At 42.8% G+C, this 16,430-nt stretch overlaps 1 protein-coding gene across 5 annotated transcripts in view; it reads right to left on the bottom strand.

Annotated features, from left to right (window-relative positions):
* Nucleotides 1-8,605: 8,605 nt before the first annotated feature.
* Nucleotides 8,606-16,430, bottom strand: part of ABCG1 (ATP binding cassette subfamily G member 1) — a 60,795-nt gene continuing 52,970 nt past the window's right edge. For 3 of the 5 annotated variants that reach the window (XM_071430195.1, XM_071430193.1, XM_071430194.1), the window contains exon 15: nucleotides 8,606-15,679. In XM_071430195.1, coding sequence (XP_071286296.1) covers nucleotides 15,451-15,679 — 229 coding nt within the window. In that variant the 3' untranslated portion in view covers nucleotides 8,606-15,450. The remainder of the gene's footprint in view (nucleotides 15,680-16,430) is intronic. The other 2 variants (XR_011679665.1, XR_011679666.1) reach the window with 2 other exon arrangements.

Genomic DNA, 16,430 nt, shown 5'->3' with positions numbered 1-16,430 from the left:
AAAATAAAAATAACATAAATAAAATAAAGTAAAAAATAAAATAAATAAAATTTAAAAAAATTTAAAAATAAAAATTAAAAAAATTTAAAAATTAAAAATAAAAATAAATATAAAATAAAATAAAATAAAATGAAAAATAAATAAAAATAAAAATAAAATAAAAATAACATAAAATAAAATAAAATAAATAAAATTTTAAAAAATTAAAAATAAAAAATAAAACAATTTTAAAAATTAAAACAAATTTTAAAAATAATAAATAAAATAAAATCAATTAAATAAAAAATAAAAATAAAATTAAAAATAAAAAATTAAATAAAAATAAAAAATAAAATAAAGAAAAATAAAATAAAATAAAATAAAATAAAAAATAAAATAAAATAAAATAAAATAAAATAAAATAATAGAATAAAAACTAAAAGCACCCAGCCCTGGCCTAAACCTGAAGTGCAGCTGCTGTGTCTCACCAGACACAGGAGAAGCTCCTGGTGCTGAGTGTGGCTGCTTTCTCCTGGGAGTGTTTAATGCTCAGCACAGCAGCTCGAGTGCTTCCCTGCTTCAGCTGAGTGAGAGCTCCATAAAGAGCCTCTGAGAGCTGTGCTGAGAGCAAAGTGGGGACCTGAGAGTGCTGCAGCAGCAAACTGTGCTCAGGGCTCAGCAGGGGAGAGCACCTGTGCAGGGCTGTGCTGCAAGGAGGGAGAAAATGATGGAGACACTGAATCACAGAGCCATAGAATGGTTTATTTAGAGGGGCCTTAAAAGGTCCTCTAATCCAACCCCCCTGCAGTGAGCAAGGACATCTTCAACTGGATCACATTGCTCCTAGCCCCATCCAATCTGTCCTCGAACTTTTCCAGGGATTTTTCACTTTTCTGAGCAATCTGTTGCAGCCTGTCACCACCCCCACTGTACAAATCTTCCTCTTTTCCCTGCCTCCTTGGAGGTTTGATTTACCCCTGCACACTTTAGTGGTAAGTTTATCCAGGCAGGTTAGAAATTCATCAACCACTTCCAACAGACTCAATAATATGATTTAAATATGGTCCATATTTATGCTGTCCATATTACCCAGTATTACCTGTTGTAATATCAGCAGTGTGCTGAAGGTCTTTGGGAGTGTTTCAAAGAATCACAGAAAATGCTGAGCTGGGAGGGACCCACAGAAATCAATTCCAGCCCCTGGCCCTGCACAGCCCCAAGAATCCCATGTGCCTGAGAGCATTGTCCAAACACTCCCTGAGCTCTGTCTCGCTGCAGTGACCAGAACCTGGGGAGCCTGCTCAGTGCCCAGCCACCCTCTGGGGAAGAACTTTTTCCTAATACCCAACCTAAACCTGCCCTGACACAACTTCAGGCCATTTCCCTGAGTCCTGTCAATGTCAGCACAGAGCAGAGAGCAGTGCCTGCCCCTCACAAGGAGCTGTGACTGCAGTGAGGTCTCCCCTCTGCCTCCCCTTCTCCAGGCTGAGCAGACCAAGTGCCCCCAGCATCATCCCTGGGCATGATGTCACCTGCAAAAACCATGAACCTTGTTCAGGAACCATGAACCAGAATTCCCAAGAGTTGAGCCAGCACTGGGGTGGGGATTATAAATCAGAGTTAGCTGCTCACAGCACCAATAATCATTACCTAAGGGTATGGCATCATCACTGAGTCCAAGGGGATGATGTCAGTTCTGGGAATTTACATTCGGGAATGTGATAGATGAGTAATGCCATGATTGACTCTCACAATTAATGGGTAAATATCATGTATATAGGTTAAGAAAAGTTTTATAGATTTATAGTTAAGTTGTACCCCCTCACATGGGTATCAAGGGACAGCTGGAGCTGGGACATCTGGGAGGGCTGGCTTGTCACTATGGAACACCTGACCTCCAGTCAGGATTTGAGGAGATCTCCACCACTGGACAGTGAAGAAGGGGTCAATGGACAGAACTTTGGGAGGGGTGAAAGGGTTAAAAAGGAAAAAAAAACCCATTGTGAGGGGGTTGAGCACATGGCAGGGAAAATCTTTGCTCCCAGCGCTATAATCTTTTTTCTTTATTCAGTCTTCTGTTGTGTTTTTGATAAGGTTTAATAAACCTTCCTCAACTATGAAAAGTGAGTAGCTATTTCTCACAGGAAGAGCTCGAGGTCTCTCTAGGTAGACTGTTTTCAACACCCACACAAATGAACCTGAAAAAAAAACTGCCTAGAGTTCTAAAAAGGAATATTTTTGGTGAGAAAATAAAGCTGGCAGGATCAGCGTGGAAGCTGCAGCCACTGAGGGTTTGAAGATGACAGGCAGAGCCAAGGCAGAGCGAGGTGAGATCCCAAAGCAGGAGTGCACGCCAAAGGGAGGTGTGCAGGACCTGCAGAGATGTTGGTCCTACAAAAGGAGGGACCTTCCTCTCCTGAGGGCTCCCCTCACCTGGGTCAGGGTCCATGGGCCTCATTCACAGCCAAGGGAGAAAAAGCCTTGAATGGAGACTCACCCTTTGTACCTGTGGCTGCTGTGCACAGCCACATTGCCATGCAGGGAGTGCTGAATAAGTGTGAAAAATGCGTATTTTATGATTGGCTTTTCACAAATGTTCAAATGAATATTATGTGTGTTGTGTTAGAAAGTTATGCTGTGTTAATTTTCTTAAGTAGTGTGTTAAATGTGGTTTTAGGTTATAACATAATGTCAAAATAGAAACTATGCTGTGTAGGATACTTTTTTTAAAGAAAGGACTCACACCAAGATAGCAGCCACAGGACACCTGAATCTTTCAGAGAAAGAGAATTTATTGCCCCATTATCAGGAGAAACGAACTTCCTGCCTTGCTCAGCCCTGAGGACACTGTCAAGATTAAGAGGAAGAAGCTGACACTGCCCAGACAGAATCCTGTGTTTGAATGGAATTTATGCATCATGTATGAGGTGTATGAATATGCAACAGGCCATTGCTTTTAAGGGTTAATCCTCTGTTAACGTGGGTCCTTTTTTGGGCTTATTTGCCCAGAATGGGGTACCCAGACTGTCTGTAACTCTTTATTTTTATTGTCTCATATTGTCCTAATCCAAATTGTCCAAATTATTATTACTCTAATTAGATTGCTATTTTTATAACCATTTTATTACTATTAAACTTTTAAAATTTTAAAAAACAAGTGATTGGCGTTTTTCACAATAAGTAAACAAAATGCAGAATATTTTTCTGAAGGGGCAAAAAGCAGGTCAGCGTTGTGATTTTCGTCAGCAAAGGTGCTGCAGGAACCCATTTGTGTCAATTTGTGGCACAAAGGCTCTGTGCTGATGGGGCCATTACGCAGTGAATGACGTTGGAAATCCCAAATACCCAATAGTCCCAAACTGCAGCCATGGCAGCTGAGAGCCACCACAGCTCCAGCTTCCAATAAAGGCTGAACGTAGCTTTGTTTACTTATTGTGGAAAACGCCAATCACTTGTTTTTAACCTTTTTAAAGTGTAATAGTAATAAAATGGTTATAAAAAAATAGGAATACAATTAGAGTAATAATAATTTGGACAATATGAATTAGGACAATATGAGACAATAAAGACAAAGAGTTACAGAGTCCGGGTACCTTTTTCTGGGCAAATAAGCCCAGACAAATGGTAACAGAGGATTAACCCTTAAAAGCAATAGCCTGTTGCATATTCATACACCTCAAACATGATGCATAAATTCCATTCAAATACAGGATTCTGTCTCGTCATCATCAATTTCTTCCTCTTTATCCTGACTGTATCTTCAGGGCTAAACAAGGCAGGAAGAAGTTCATTTCTTCTGATAATGGGGCAATAAATTCTTTTTCTCTGAAAGATTCAGGTGTCCTGTGGCTGCTATCTCAGTGCGAGTCCTTTCTTTAAAGAAAAGTATCCTACATAGCATAGTTTCTATTTTAACATTTTTTATAACCTAAAACTATATTTACCACACTACTTAAGAGAATTAATACAGCATTACTTTCTAACACAACACATATAACATTCATTTGAACATTTGTGAAAAGCCAATCACAAAATACATGCATCTTGCACATTTGACATTGCAGATTGATTGCAACGGTGCTTCAGTGATTGAAGGTGTTCTGCTGGCTTTTAAAGCAATTGTCACCGAGGGAAAAAGGTCTGGGAAATCGTTCATGTTGAAGTAATCAGGAAAGCTGTGCTTGGCTGTCAGGGAGAACTAACAGGGGAGAAAAATGGGACAGACAAGGAGCTCAGAGCAGGTGGGTGCCAGCAACAAAGAACAAACCTGTAGCCATGTGAACACGGGATTTAACTGCTAACACCTCCAAAAAAATGGGGTTTTTTTAATGTACCACCTCCTTCAGGTGCCATTCCCAAATGAATGGATCCCATCCAGGGCATGGATCCTGCTACTGTGTCACACAACTCCTCTGGCAAAAATGAAAGATTTCAGACAAGGTGCTAAACTGACGTGAAAAAGGATATGGGAACTGAAATCTTCCTCTGTGGAGAGCAGCTAAGTCACACACAGTGCTGCCTCAGGTCTCTGTGTGTGTTACTGGCTTTGCTAAAGAGTGAAAACTCAACCACGATGCCATTGAACAGCTTGGAGAACAGAACATAAAACACAAGAACCAGGCCTGGTTCCCTGTGTTAAAATCAGGCAGAATGATGATCTCCAGATCCAGAGTCAGTTTCCAAGAGGTCACCCTCACTGCCAGACTGAGCCAAAAAATGAAAATTCACTACTCTGGGGTGATGGCTGCTAAACCTTCCTTAGGAAAAATGTTCAGGTGAGAGTTTCAGAAGCTCTCAGGTGATTTTTCCAAGCAGCTCTATGCCAGAAACAGCAGTCCATTATTCCATTATTACTCTGCAGGCTTTTTCCCCTCATCTGAGCCTTCTTCTGAAGCATTTCAGAGCTGCCAGTGCTGGTATATGAACACGAGCTGCCCAACTCCCATACACGGATGATCCCTGTCCCAGCACATTCACCTGGTACACAATGGGGCTAAAAATGTGTCCTCAGTACTAGAACAAACAGCCAGACAAACAGACTTTGCTGCAAAATATTTGTTCTGCAGCACAGAATGCATTCAGGCTCCAGAAGCAGCTGGGCTGTAGAAGAGGATGCTCCTTTTTTCCAGTGTTTGCCATCCTTGGGTGCTCCTTCCCCTGCTTGTGAACGGTAAATTTTCCCATTTTTCACTTCATAAAACTTCATTTCATGACAGTTCCATGTACCAGAGGTGGGCAGGGTAAGAAAACAAAGTGCTTTTCTGCTGGAGAGCAGAGTTTCTGCTCTCCTAGCTGGGATAACTCCTTGTGCTTTGTGATCTCCCTTTGCACACCCAGAAATCCCCCTTGGAGAAGCCACCAGACAAAGAGAGGCCCTTGTAGGGTCCTTGTGGGCTCCTCAGGCTTCCCCCAGCATGAGCTTTGTCTCAGAGAATAACAGAAGGTTGTTTTGGTAAACAGCAGTTTTGGGGGATTCAACACTAGAACACCACAATTGAAATGAGAATCTGAAAGTCTTGAGTTGAAATATTTCACTGCAGCTGAGCCAAATGTCTGAACTGCAGAAAGATGTTCCTGCAGCAGCTGTGGCAGAAATTCTAGGACATTCCCAGGGTCTGACTTGCCACCAGTGTGGACTGACACTCCAGTCTGGGGTGTTTTCAGAAAGCTACATGAGAAGAACTTTTGGTAAGTAAAATCCAGCTCCTCCCTGCTACAAAATGAGGTTTTCCCTGCTTCTTACCCTTTTTGAGACTTGGCATCATGCCCCATCCAAGGAATGCTGCACCAAGACACAGAACATGAGTTTTAATGAGCAGAAGGAGCAAAATCAAAATATTTACTTTCACTTTTGTTTCTTCTTTAAGTCCTTTGGGGTTACTGTGTGATTCTTTCACAGGAGAAGGACAAAAAGCACCTGCAAGACTCTTGATGAAGCCACAAAATCTGCTTGAATATTTGATTCTACAGATGCCATGGGGAGAAGAAAACAGGTCCTAGGAACCTGTTTAGGTTAGGTGGAGCTTTATTCTGTCTGTCCAGCAGAGCAAAACAGTCAGTGGGACAAGAGAATGACTCTGCTAGAAAGATCTGGGGGAAACAGTGCAAACTCTGAGTGGTGTTTGAGCTGTCAGAAGCTGACAATGGATTGGCTTCATGTCTTGATAATGTTTTCTGTCTGTGGAAGAGAGAGAATTTGACTTTTTTCTCAGCCTTCCCATGTGTGTGCAGGCACAGGCTTGGACAGGAATGTCAGGAATCCAGAAAAGCCATCACACAGAGTTTAACAGTGCATAATGAAACTCACAGATCTTGAAAAAATCTACAGGGCACAGAAAGAAAAAGAAAAAATGGCACAGAACCAAACGAAGCCATGAAATTTAAAATGCACTAAACAACAGAAATGGATGCAATTAGTGTCAGTTTGACTAATCCAGCCCTTGACAGCTTTCCTGCCCCTAAATGAAACTGGAAAGCCCTTCCTGAAGGTGAACCATGGGCAGATGTCAGTGCTGGTGGCTGGCAGCACCTGCCCCCTGCTCACCTGGGCAGGTCCCTGCACCCTGCCCTGCTCCATCTCTCACTCCACCCGCCCCCTTGGCTTCCCATCCCTTCCAGCCTGCATCCCAAAGCAGGAATTCAAGGGGTAGCTGTTAGAAAATGAAGTTTCCTTTGGTTTCAAACACTCTTTATTTTATGCATCCATTTGGAGAGCACGGTGGATAGGAATTGCATGTGAGGTATATTAATTTTTGCAGTGCTGCTAATGAGAAGTTTATGGTTGGGTTGTTTAATAGCATTAACTGCCACATAAAATGCTTAAAGTAATTTATGTTGCCACTCAGGCTATGAAGGACTCCTGTTCCTCCTCTTCCCTTCCTGATATGTGGACAAAAATTGGCACTGGGAAGCATCAAATTTTTGGGAACATAATTCTTTCAATTTAGTATTAATCCCAGGGCTGTAAAACATAACATAAAGTATGATCTCTGTCATCATGAGAAAACTGTCTTGAAAATGTAATCCTACTGCATCCTTAGGGCAATCCATGCTTTAAGCATCACTGCTCATGTTATTTTTGAGTGGGTACTTGTAAAAGTTAGGGCAGTTTCATTTGAGCTGTGCTGAGCAAGGCAGGGAATTTGGTTGCTGGGGTGGTCTGGATGGGTGGCACAAAGACAGTGATGTTGTCTAGGCTTGGCCTCAAATCCAACAAACACCAAGAAACAGCCTTAAAAATGCCTGGAAAACCAGCCAGGCAAAGTGGGTGTTTGCCAAAGCACGGGACACCAACCCTGAACCCTCCTCCTGGCACTGGCATTGCCCTACAGGGTCAGGATTTCTGCCCAAGGGTTTCCTGCCAGTGCAGGAGGCAGCAGCAGGAACAGTAATGTCACTTCTTGGCCAGTGTCACTTCATCACCAATGTCACTTCTTGGCCAATGTCACTTCTTGGCCAATGTCACTTCTTGGCCAGTGTCACTTCATGGCCAATGTCACTTCTTGGCCAATGTCACTTCATGGCCAGTGTCACTTCATGGCCAATGTCACTTCTTGGCCAATGTCACTTCATGGCCAATGTCACTTCATGGCCAGTGTCACTTCATGGCCAGTGTCACTTCTTGGTCAATGTCACTTCATGGCCAGTGTCACTTCATGGCCAATGTCACTTCATGGCCAATGTCACTTCTTGGCCAATGTCACTTCATGGCCAGTGTCACTTCTTCTTCAATGTCACTTCATGGCCAGTGTCACTTCATGGCCAGTGTCACTTCATCACCAATGTCACTTCTTGGCCAATGTCACTTCTTGGCCAATGTCACTTCTTCTTCAATGTCACTTCTTGGCCAGTGTCACTTCATGGCCAATGTCACTTCTTGGCCAGTGTCACTTCTTGCCCAATGTCACTTCATGGCCAATGTGGATCATCAGGAGAAACACAAGAAATGAAAATACTGACTTTCTAAACCTGCTGAAGAATTTCCTGGTGCCAGAAATGCCCTGAGGGCTGCAGAACATCCCACAGGTGCTGTGGCAGAATGAGGGAGAGCAGTGTTTGCTAAAATGGGAAATGGACAGGTGGGACTGGAAGGATGAAACAGAGATTTTGCTCATCTGGGAAGAAAGGAGGAAGGAACCCAGCCATTCCAGAGTGCCAAGCAGAAGGCAAACAGGGAATGATCCTTTCCTGCTTCTTGTAATGAAGCAGCACAGGGAACATCTTCCTCTTGCAGGTAGCAAGGACAAGATGAACAGGTAAGTCTGTGGAAGAAAAATTCATCAAAATTGGATGAAAACACAAAGGTAATTAATTCCACTGGTTCAGGAAGTCCTTCAGTTGTGTAGGGTTTCTCAGAGAAGCACCCCCTGATTTGGGGGTGTCAAAAGCCTTGTTTGGGTTGGAAGGGACCTTAAATATGATCTAATTCCAACCCCCAGTGTGACAGCAATTCATGGATGAATACTGGATATTTCTGTAACCCACTTGTATTGGGGGTTACCTGAAAGCACCACAATTGGAAACAGGAATCCCATGTCCTTGCTGGCTGCCAGGATCAAGGAGCAGGCTGTGAAAATGTACCACTACCAACACATCTTCCCTCAGAGTGAGAACAAGAACAAAGGCATCTGTCTGAAAATAATAACACTTTATTTGATTTTTTTCTGTTGTGTGTGTGTGTTACATTATCATAAATGTCCTCTAGTCTCAGAAAACAAAGCCCTAAGTCTGGAAAATAATGCACATACAAATCTCTTCTTACAGGTATTAAGTATACAGAAATATACAAAGATTTCTCTATTACTGTAATATATCATCAGAATGCCCCACATCCCACATTTTTACTCAGGTCCACTGTACCAGGAAGCATAAACTACAAAGGTAACAAGCAACCTGGAAAAGACATGGTTTGTATAATATAATTACAATATATGTATATATATATATCTACAACAGTGCAAATATATCACAGCGTGCAGGCAGCAATAGTCTCTAGAGAAGCAGAATAAAATTGATTCATAGTAATGCAAATGCATTACAGAAACAAGAGACAACAATGACATATTAGATATTCAGAATATGCACACTTTAGCACGCTGATTTAAAATCATACCTTGCATTGACTCTTGCTTTGAAAAACAAAAGAACCAAATGTTAAATAATTCAGTAACAGGTTCAAGGGCAGAATCTCACACTAAGGTCAACTGACTCAGAAAAGGTATTTGATAAATCTTTACTGACACAGGTGAAGGCTTGGCCCCACTGCAGGGCTTGTTATCTCCTTCTTTTAAGGTACATCATCAGTGTAATTGTCTCAAATTTAATTTTCTTTTGCCATAATTTAAGAGAATTTTTTCCATTTTTTTTTTTTTTAAATATTATTCAACAACTAATTCACATTTGGAAAGGTTAGTATAATTATCACTGAGGCCAGGAAAGATTGCTTCTGGAAGTAACAGAAAGGAGTTTGTATAACGATTACCCCAAAATAAGCTACAACAGGGTCAGAAAATGAGACATCACAGATGCCACTGAAGTAGAAAACCCCATCAACCTTTAAAAGTAGAAGCTTCCATGTTGCTTTGCAATCTGCTGAAAAAGACATTTTTGAATTTTTTTTGAGTAAAGCACACCCAGAGATCCAGCACACTGGGGTTTTGGTAGCTGAAAGAAGCCCCAAAGTCATCCCTCCACCTTTACCCATCCTGCTCTCTCCCCAAGCAGCTCATCCTCACACCAACCTGCACAGCAGCCATGAACAGCCAGAAAAAAGGGACACAAACCATTGATAGGCATGGGCTGAGCTGCATGGGAGCCCCCAAGGGGAAAAAAAAAAAAAAAAAAACCAGCAAAATCTGGATGTGTCCTGAATGCACAACCAGTGCAGAGAATGCAGGCTGAGCCATGGCCACGTTTTGTGCCATAGGAGACACATCCTGCATGGTCTAAATCTCTTAAAGAAAGGTTCTACAGCTGACAACTGCATAAAATGATCCTTCTTCATAAGATTTCAAAACAACAAAAAGACTGCAGCTGAATTTTGTGCTCTGCAGTACAATTACTCCTTCAGAAACTCCATGTGAAGTATGTACAGAAACAGAAATAAAGCATTAAACAGAATTAAAATGAAACTTGCCATGTTTGCAGGCTCAAACCTGAAACTTTTAGACATGTAATGTGAAGAGTGCTATGTGGGCTGACAGAAATCACTCAGTGGGACACCCCACACCAACCCCTCCGTGCATTAGGGGAACAGGAATTTGGGAGGAGGGCAGCAGGAGTCAGTCCCTGAAAACGCCACTGCCCCTGTTGACAAATGGCAGAGCTCCTGATTAACTCTGATTAACTCCAGTGGCACTCAGCACTTAATGCATGCACTCCCCAGTGCTGTGTGGCACTGCAGTGATCAGCCTGTCACAGGCTGTCACACAGAACATGACACGGTGTCATTTTCTGCCTACTTCAAGTTCCCAACAGCTTTTCACATGATCATACATTATAAATGGATGTGCACACAGAAACTCCTGAGCAGTTGCACCCTATGGGGCTGTTCTGGTAGGAAATAAAGAAAATCCAAGGAAGGATGGAGATTCTCCTTAGTGCTGTATTCACAGAAATATTTTTTATTGTCTTTTGCACAGCAGTAACCAGATTAAGATCTAGTTGGGCTTTGGCCCTTCTAATTTCTCCTTGAATAACCTCACAGTGTCCCTGTAGTCCTGCTGGGCTGCCTGCCCTTTCTTCCAAAGGTCAAACACCCTGTTTTGTTCCCTGAATTCCAGCCAAAGCTCTCTGTTTGGCCAGGCCAGTCCTTCTGCCCCTCTGGCTCATCCTTTGGCCCATGGGCATGGATGTCCTGCTCCTGCTGTGCCTTTAGGATTCCTTCTTAAGAATCTCTGTGTCTCCCTGGACTTCCCAGCCCTTCAGGGCTGCCTCCCAAGGGGCTCTGCCAGCCCAGCTCTCAAGCACAGTCTGCCCTGCAGAAGTTCTGCTGCCACCCCTCCATCTCCCAAAGAACCAAAACCTCTCACTTCAAAACCTCTCCCCAAGAACCAAAACCTCTCACTTCAAAACCTCTCCCCAAGAACCAAAACCTCTCACTTCAAAACCTCTCCCCAAGAACCAAAACCTCTCACTTCGTGCTCCCTGTGCCCAAGAGCATCTCCAGCTACCCCATCTCCCACCAGCCCTTCTCTGCTCACACACAGGGCCAGTGGGGCATCACCAGGGCCTGGTTTCCTCACCAGCTGGGTCAGGAATTACCTCCCACACATCCCAGGAACCTCCTGGGCTGTTTCCTCTCTGCTGTGCTGTATTTCCAGCAGACATTTGGCAAGTTAAAGTCTCCCACAGGAAAAGGGGCATTGGTCTCAAGACTTCCCATGGAACATTTCACCTTCCTCTCCATCCTGGCTGGGTGGTCTGTAAGAGATTCCCACCAGGATATCTGCTGTGCTGGCCTTCCCCAATGCTTAGAACCCCAAAATCCACCCAGCACTGTGCAAATAGGTCACCTCTATGAGGAGCACTGGGGTGGCACAGGTCAGGATGTACCACACTTCCTCACAGAAGCAAGTGTTTAATAAAACATTCCTTTCTGCTGAGAACACTGAGTTTGACACAGAAGTGTGGACAGAACTGTCAATCACCTGAGACATCCAGTTCTTGGACTCAAGCTCATTATCTCCCACTTACATAACCAGCTCTCCCTGCTACATGTGCACATATTCCTCTCTTTTAATTAAAATAGGTGCTTTGTGCTCCAAATTCTGAGAGCTGAAGAGGATTTCAGCACCAGTGCCCTTCCACTCCCTTTGACCAGATAAAGTTTGGCATTTTCTACATCCAGTTCTTTCAGGATGGCCTCTGATTCTGACCTGTAACAATGGAACCCTCTCAATTTCTTAAGAGTAGAATCTGCTTTTCAAATCTTTTATTTAATTGTAAATAATAATGCTCCAAGTTATTCTTAAAAACCTTCAGGGTTTTTCACATTATATGCAAGTTTCCATGAAGAAAAACAACAAAAAAATTGTGAAGGAGCTAAAGCCTTAATTAATGCACACAGTAACCAAAGCAACACCTCAAAACAAGTCAAAATAGAACAAGGAGGCCAAGAGGACATTAAAGTCTTCCTGTAATTCCCACAAAAATCATACATTCAGTTTTCAAGTGAAACCTTCAGCCTCTTACACAACTTTTAGCCAGGCTGTGACAACTTTTAGTGGCTACTGGTGCCACTGGTAAAAGTGGCATTGATTTCAGAGAGTTTATGGCTCTTTATATATGGCTATAAGACTGAGGACTTGAAAATCAAACATTTGAAGCCTTCAGAATCTTGCTGGCCTTGTTATTCTACCAAGTGAAGCCTCCAGAGCTTCACAAAGTGCTGCTCAACACAACAGCACCTGCTCAGCCCATTAACCTGGGGATGTGTTTTTTACCAGCCTGTTAGAATTTATCTCCACATAAAGAGAAAAAAAGCCAACCTGAGACTACATTAAAAATCTCTGCAGTAGATGAAGATATAATTGGGATGGATTTTAAATGCTTCTGTCCCAAAGCAGTGACAAAAGAGAGATCATCAGTTAATTTGTGAGCTAGGGAGAGAAAAAATTATTATCTCATCTGTGTGTATCACTGAGTCTCCAGAGAATTACTTCTTTACTGGGATACTACAGCCTGAAAGCATTCCTAAGAATAGTAACTTCCATCTAAATGCTGCCAGTATAAGGCTGGAAAAAGCATATCTAACCAAAAAAAGAGTGACAAAAATATTCCCAGAGCAGGAATTTTCTCAGGAACACCCGTGGAGGACCAGATTTTTGGCTGCCATAACACAACACACAAAGTTACAGTAAAGGAGCACATGCTGGAGGCTAAAAAACATAAAATGAGACAGCCTAAAACCAGAGGAACAGGCACAGATAACAAGACAGCATCCAAGGAATTCATACAGCTAAAGTGGTCTAGATGGGAGAGAAAAGCATCCTGCAAGATGCCAGTGTGGGAATGGAGCAAAGTCACCTCAGCTGAAGCACTGCAGGGATTGCCAGGGTGCATTTGGTAAATGGAGCTGGTAAACACAAAAAACATCAACCCTGAAAGTACTCAGTGCCAGGGATGTCACACTCTTTGAGCTCAGCCTGGACCAGAAGTCTGCAACCCAAGAGGAATTTGGCAAATGTCTTTGTCTGCTTGCAAGAAGTGTTTGAACTGCCTGTTATAGTCTCAAATATGTTGTGAGTCTTGAAATAACCAAGGCACGTTGTGCTAAAGGGATTGCAGCCTGTGCCTTGTTTAAGAACTGCTCACAGCTATGAGTATTGTTTGGAATAGCTCAAATTCTTTATTTCTCAAATCTGACAGCCATATAGGTTTGTACCTGCTCGTGATTATGCCTGGAAAAGCTGCAGAGCTGTACAAAACCTTTTTGAGAAAGAACAGCAACAAAAATTATGTAAAGAGGCCATGCAAGGAATTTGGGTTTTTCTTCTACAGTAAAGATTGGTTTTGCTTTCACAGGTAAACCTTATGTTCAGGGAAAGTTCAGCTAGCCTTCCTAAAACATGGGACTTGATTTAAAGCCTTCCAGACCCCAGGCTTAGTTCAGATGTCCTGAGTTTAACAGATACATGCAGTCTGTGTCTGTATTGGTAAATCAAACAGAGCCTGGGCACGGGCCAGGAAAACTGGGAAACAATTTTCTTCCCTGCTAAATGTGAAAGCTGCAGCCCAGCAGAGCCAGAGCTTTTGCAGACAGTGTTTGGGCTGTGTAAAAGTCAGTGCAGGGGCCATTCCTGTTAACCCCAGCTGTCTGAGGGCTGATAGAGCTGGGCCTGGCACTATTTATTCCACTAGGATAGACACAGCCACAGAGTCTTGGAAAAGTTTGTGAATTTTTGACTGCTGGGAGCCAGAAGATGCCCCAGGTCCCTCTTATCTACCCTGCTGCCATGAGCTGCTGGGCTCCTCGAGGATTTGCTGACATTCAGCTGCCTCCAACCTGCAAAAGTTCAGCATCCTGATGGGAATAATGCATTTACAGAACATTCAGGCCTCACTCAGGGGTCTGGGACACCCAGATAAATTCACAGTCATGGCAGAAAGCCCTGCAATTTGCACCAAAGCTCACCAAGGTGTCCAACATGAGGATGGTGGGTTCATTTTGGGTGGAAAATCCAAACCCATGAAAATCAGTGAGAAAATTCACATCAGCTTGGAACCAGAATTCCCCCTGCCAAATTTACAGAGGTGAGATACCCAAAATAACAGTTTCATTGGTGTTCAGATCAATTGATTCTCATGTTGTGCATGTAGACTTAGGGATGAGAACAAAACTGCCGGGCACAATGAGAGCTGCAGCATTTCAAGGTGATTTGTGTGTTTTTGGGAGGGTCCCACACAGAGGGTGCTGCAGATACAATGAACACCTCTGGATGAGGCAGTCACAGGTGTTTTAACACAGCAGCCCAAGCTTTAATCCGTGGACAGCTCTTGCACTCCTTTAACAATCGCTTTAGGGACAGATCCTGCTTGCACAATTTAATTAAAAATAAGCCTTGGAGTGCTTTGATTTTTTTTCAGTGGCAGGAGGTAGATCAAACAGATAATGAACAGAGCTAGTATCCCAAAATATCACAAATACTAAGGATTTAAAGACACTGCAAAAGAATATTTTTTTCAACCATTCAGTGACAGCTTGACCATGTCTAACTGCATGTGCTATCCAGTGCTGCTTCCAAATGGGACCACAGGTTTAGTGCAGATTCAGAATCTGCCTTTTCCTCCTATCATTACAGTTTTCAGATATGAGACCAGCTCGACAAGTAAAGCACCAGAATTCTAAATTCAGACAGAAACAAAAATAATTACTTGAATCACTTTAGGTTTCTTTTAAAAAAGTATCCATATTAAAAAGATATCTTTACCTTATTAATACATTTACAGACTTTTAGCCAGAAGGGGGTAATTCTGTGGAAAAGAATTGCAAAATAATACATAGAAAACTGCAAAGATGAAATTTAAAAAGATGAGATAATCCTATTTTCTTTGCATTCCTCATTTTGCATCGCACTACCTTGTCAACTAGAGATGACATTACACTATTCTGGCCACCAGGATCCTGGTGACCTTATCCCAAAATTGGTTTTCATAAGGAAAGCTCCTGCAGCCAGGTTTCTTGTGACAGTTACATTGCCTCTGTATTGATACCCTGTGGTGTAAAATTCCCTTCTAGTTCTTCTTCCTAGTTAAAGCTAGAAAGTGTAATGAGAACATGACCCAACCCAACTGGACTGATTGGCTTAACACTGGATGTCCACTATCCCATTGTGGCTCTCCATGGGCTCGGTCAGGACAGCATCTGGCTGTCCCCAGCCTGGGGACCAGCCTGCCACAGTGAGACAATGTCAAGTGCCCTCTATTTGATGTCTAAAGTTCTCCTACTGCCTCGGTTCAGCTGCTTCTCCTTTACCTCTCCGCTCGGATTTTGTATCTGAGGACAAAATAGGCAATCAGGCGCAGAGAGAAGAAGAAAATCCCAAGAACGATGAAGTCCAGGTAAAGTTTGGCATTTTCTACATCCAGTTCTTTCAGGATGGCCTCTGATTTTTGGAAGTGGCAGGTGTCATCTTTGTCACAGTGCAGATCTTCTCGATCCAGTCCGTAGATGGAGAGGATGACGCCTTCGAAGCCATACCTGGAGAGAGGAAGGAGGGATTACAAGGAAAATCCTGGTGATGATCTGGTTAGAAGTGCAACACAATCCCTGTGAGAGCCCAGCTGAAACGCTGAGGGGTTCAATATTGCCCTGACACATCTGTCTTGGGGCAAGTTCTATCCCTGCTGCAATCAGGCACATCGCGGGTCACAGGCATTTTATGTAAGAGGGAACAAGGGCAGGAGTTTTGCCTTTGATGCTTCCAGTTGGTGCACAGAGCAATTTCTCCAAGAGAAAAATGTTAATTCAGAAAGCAGCATGATTTCAGCTCATATTCAGAAATTCCCCATTTAAAAGTGACATCATTATTTTGCCTTTTTAAATCTTTTAACAAGCAACAGGGATACAATTATGGCTTGGAGTCAGAAAAATGTTAAAACCAGCATCAATCTAGAATGTCCCTTCTCTTCCCTCTGTACATTTACAGTTTCACTGATAATGTTCCCAGCATTTGCTTTTGCAAGGAGATAAACCATCATGGATCTCATGCCTATGAAAGCTCCCTCTGGCTTCAGGAGAGCCCACATGAGCCAGGCAATGATTTAAGGCCTTACCTTGAATTCTAAGTGGTAATTCAGGGGGTGCAGTCTCATTATCTTTGATAGGAATCTGTGTAGGACCTCACTTGGCAACAAAGAGGATTTTTTTTGCCTGGGATTTTTCAGTAACAGTGCAGCTTGGGCAGAGTGGGGAAATGGGGAGTGGGAAAACTCCCCTCTCCTAATTGCAG

This window comes from Agelaius tricolor, unplaced genomic scaffold (assembly GCF_023055355.1).
Source record: "Agelaius tricolor isolate 1412-34295 unplaced genomic scaffold, bAgeTri1.0.p SCAF_7, whole genome shotgun sequence".
Classification (NCBI taxonomy): Eukaryota; Metazoa; Chordata; class Aves; order Passeriformes; family Icteridae; genus Agelaius; species Agelaius tricolor.
This window is presented reverse-complemented; position numbering and strand designations above follow the sequence as displayed.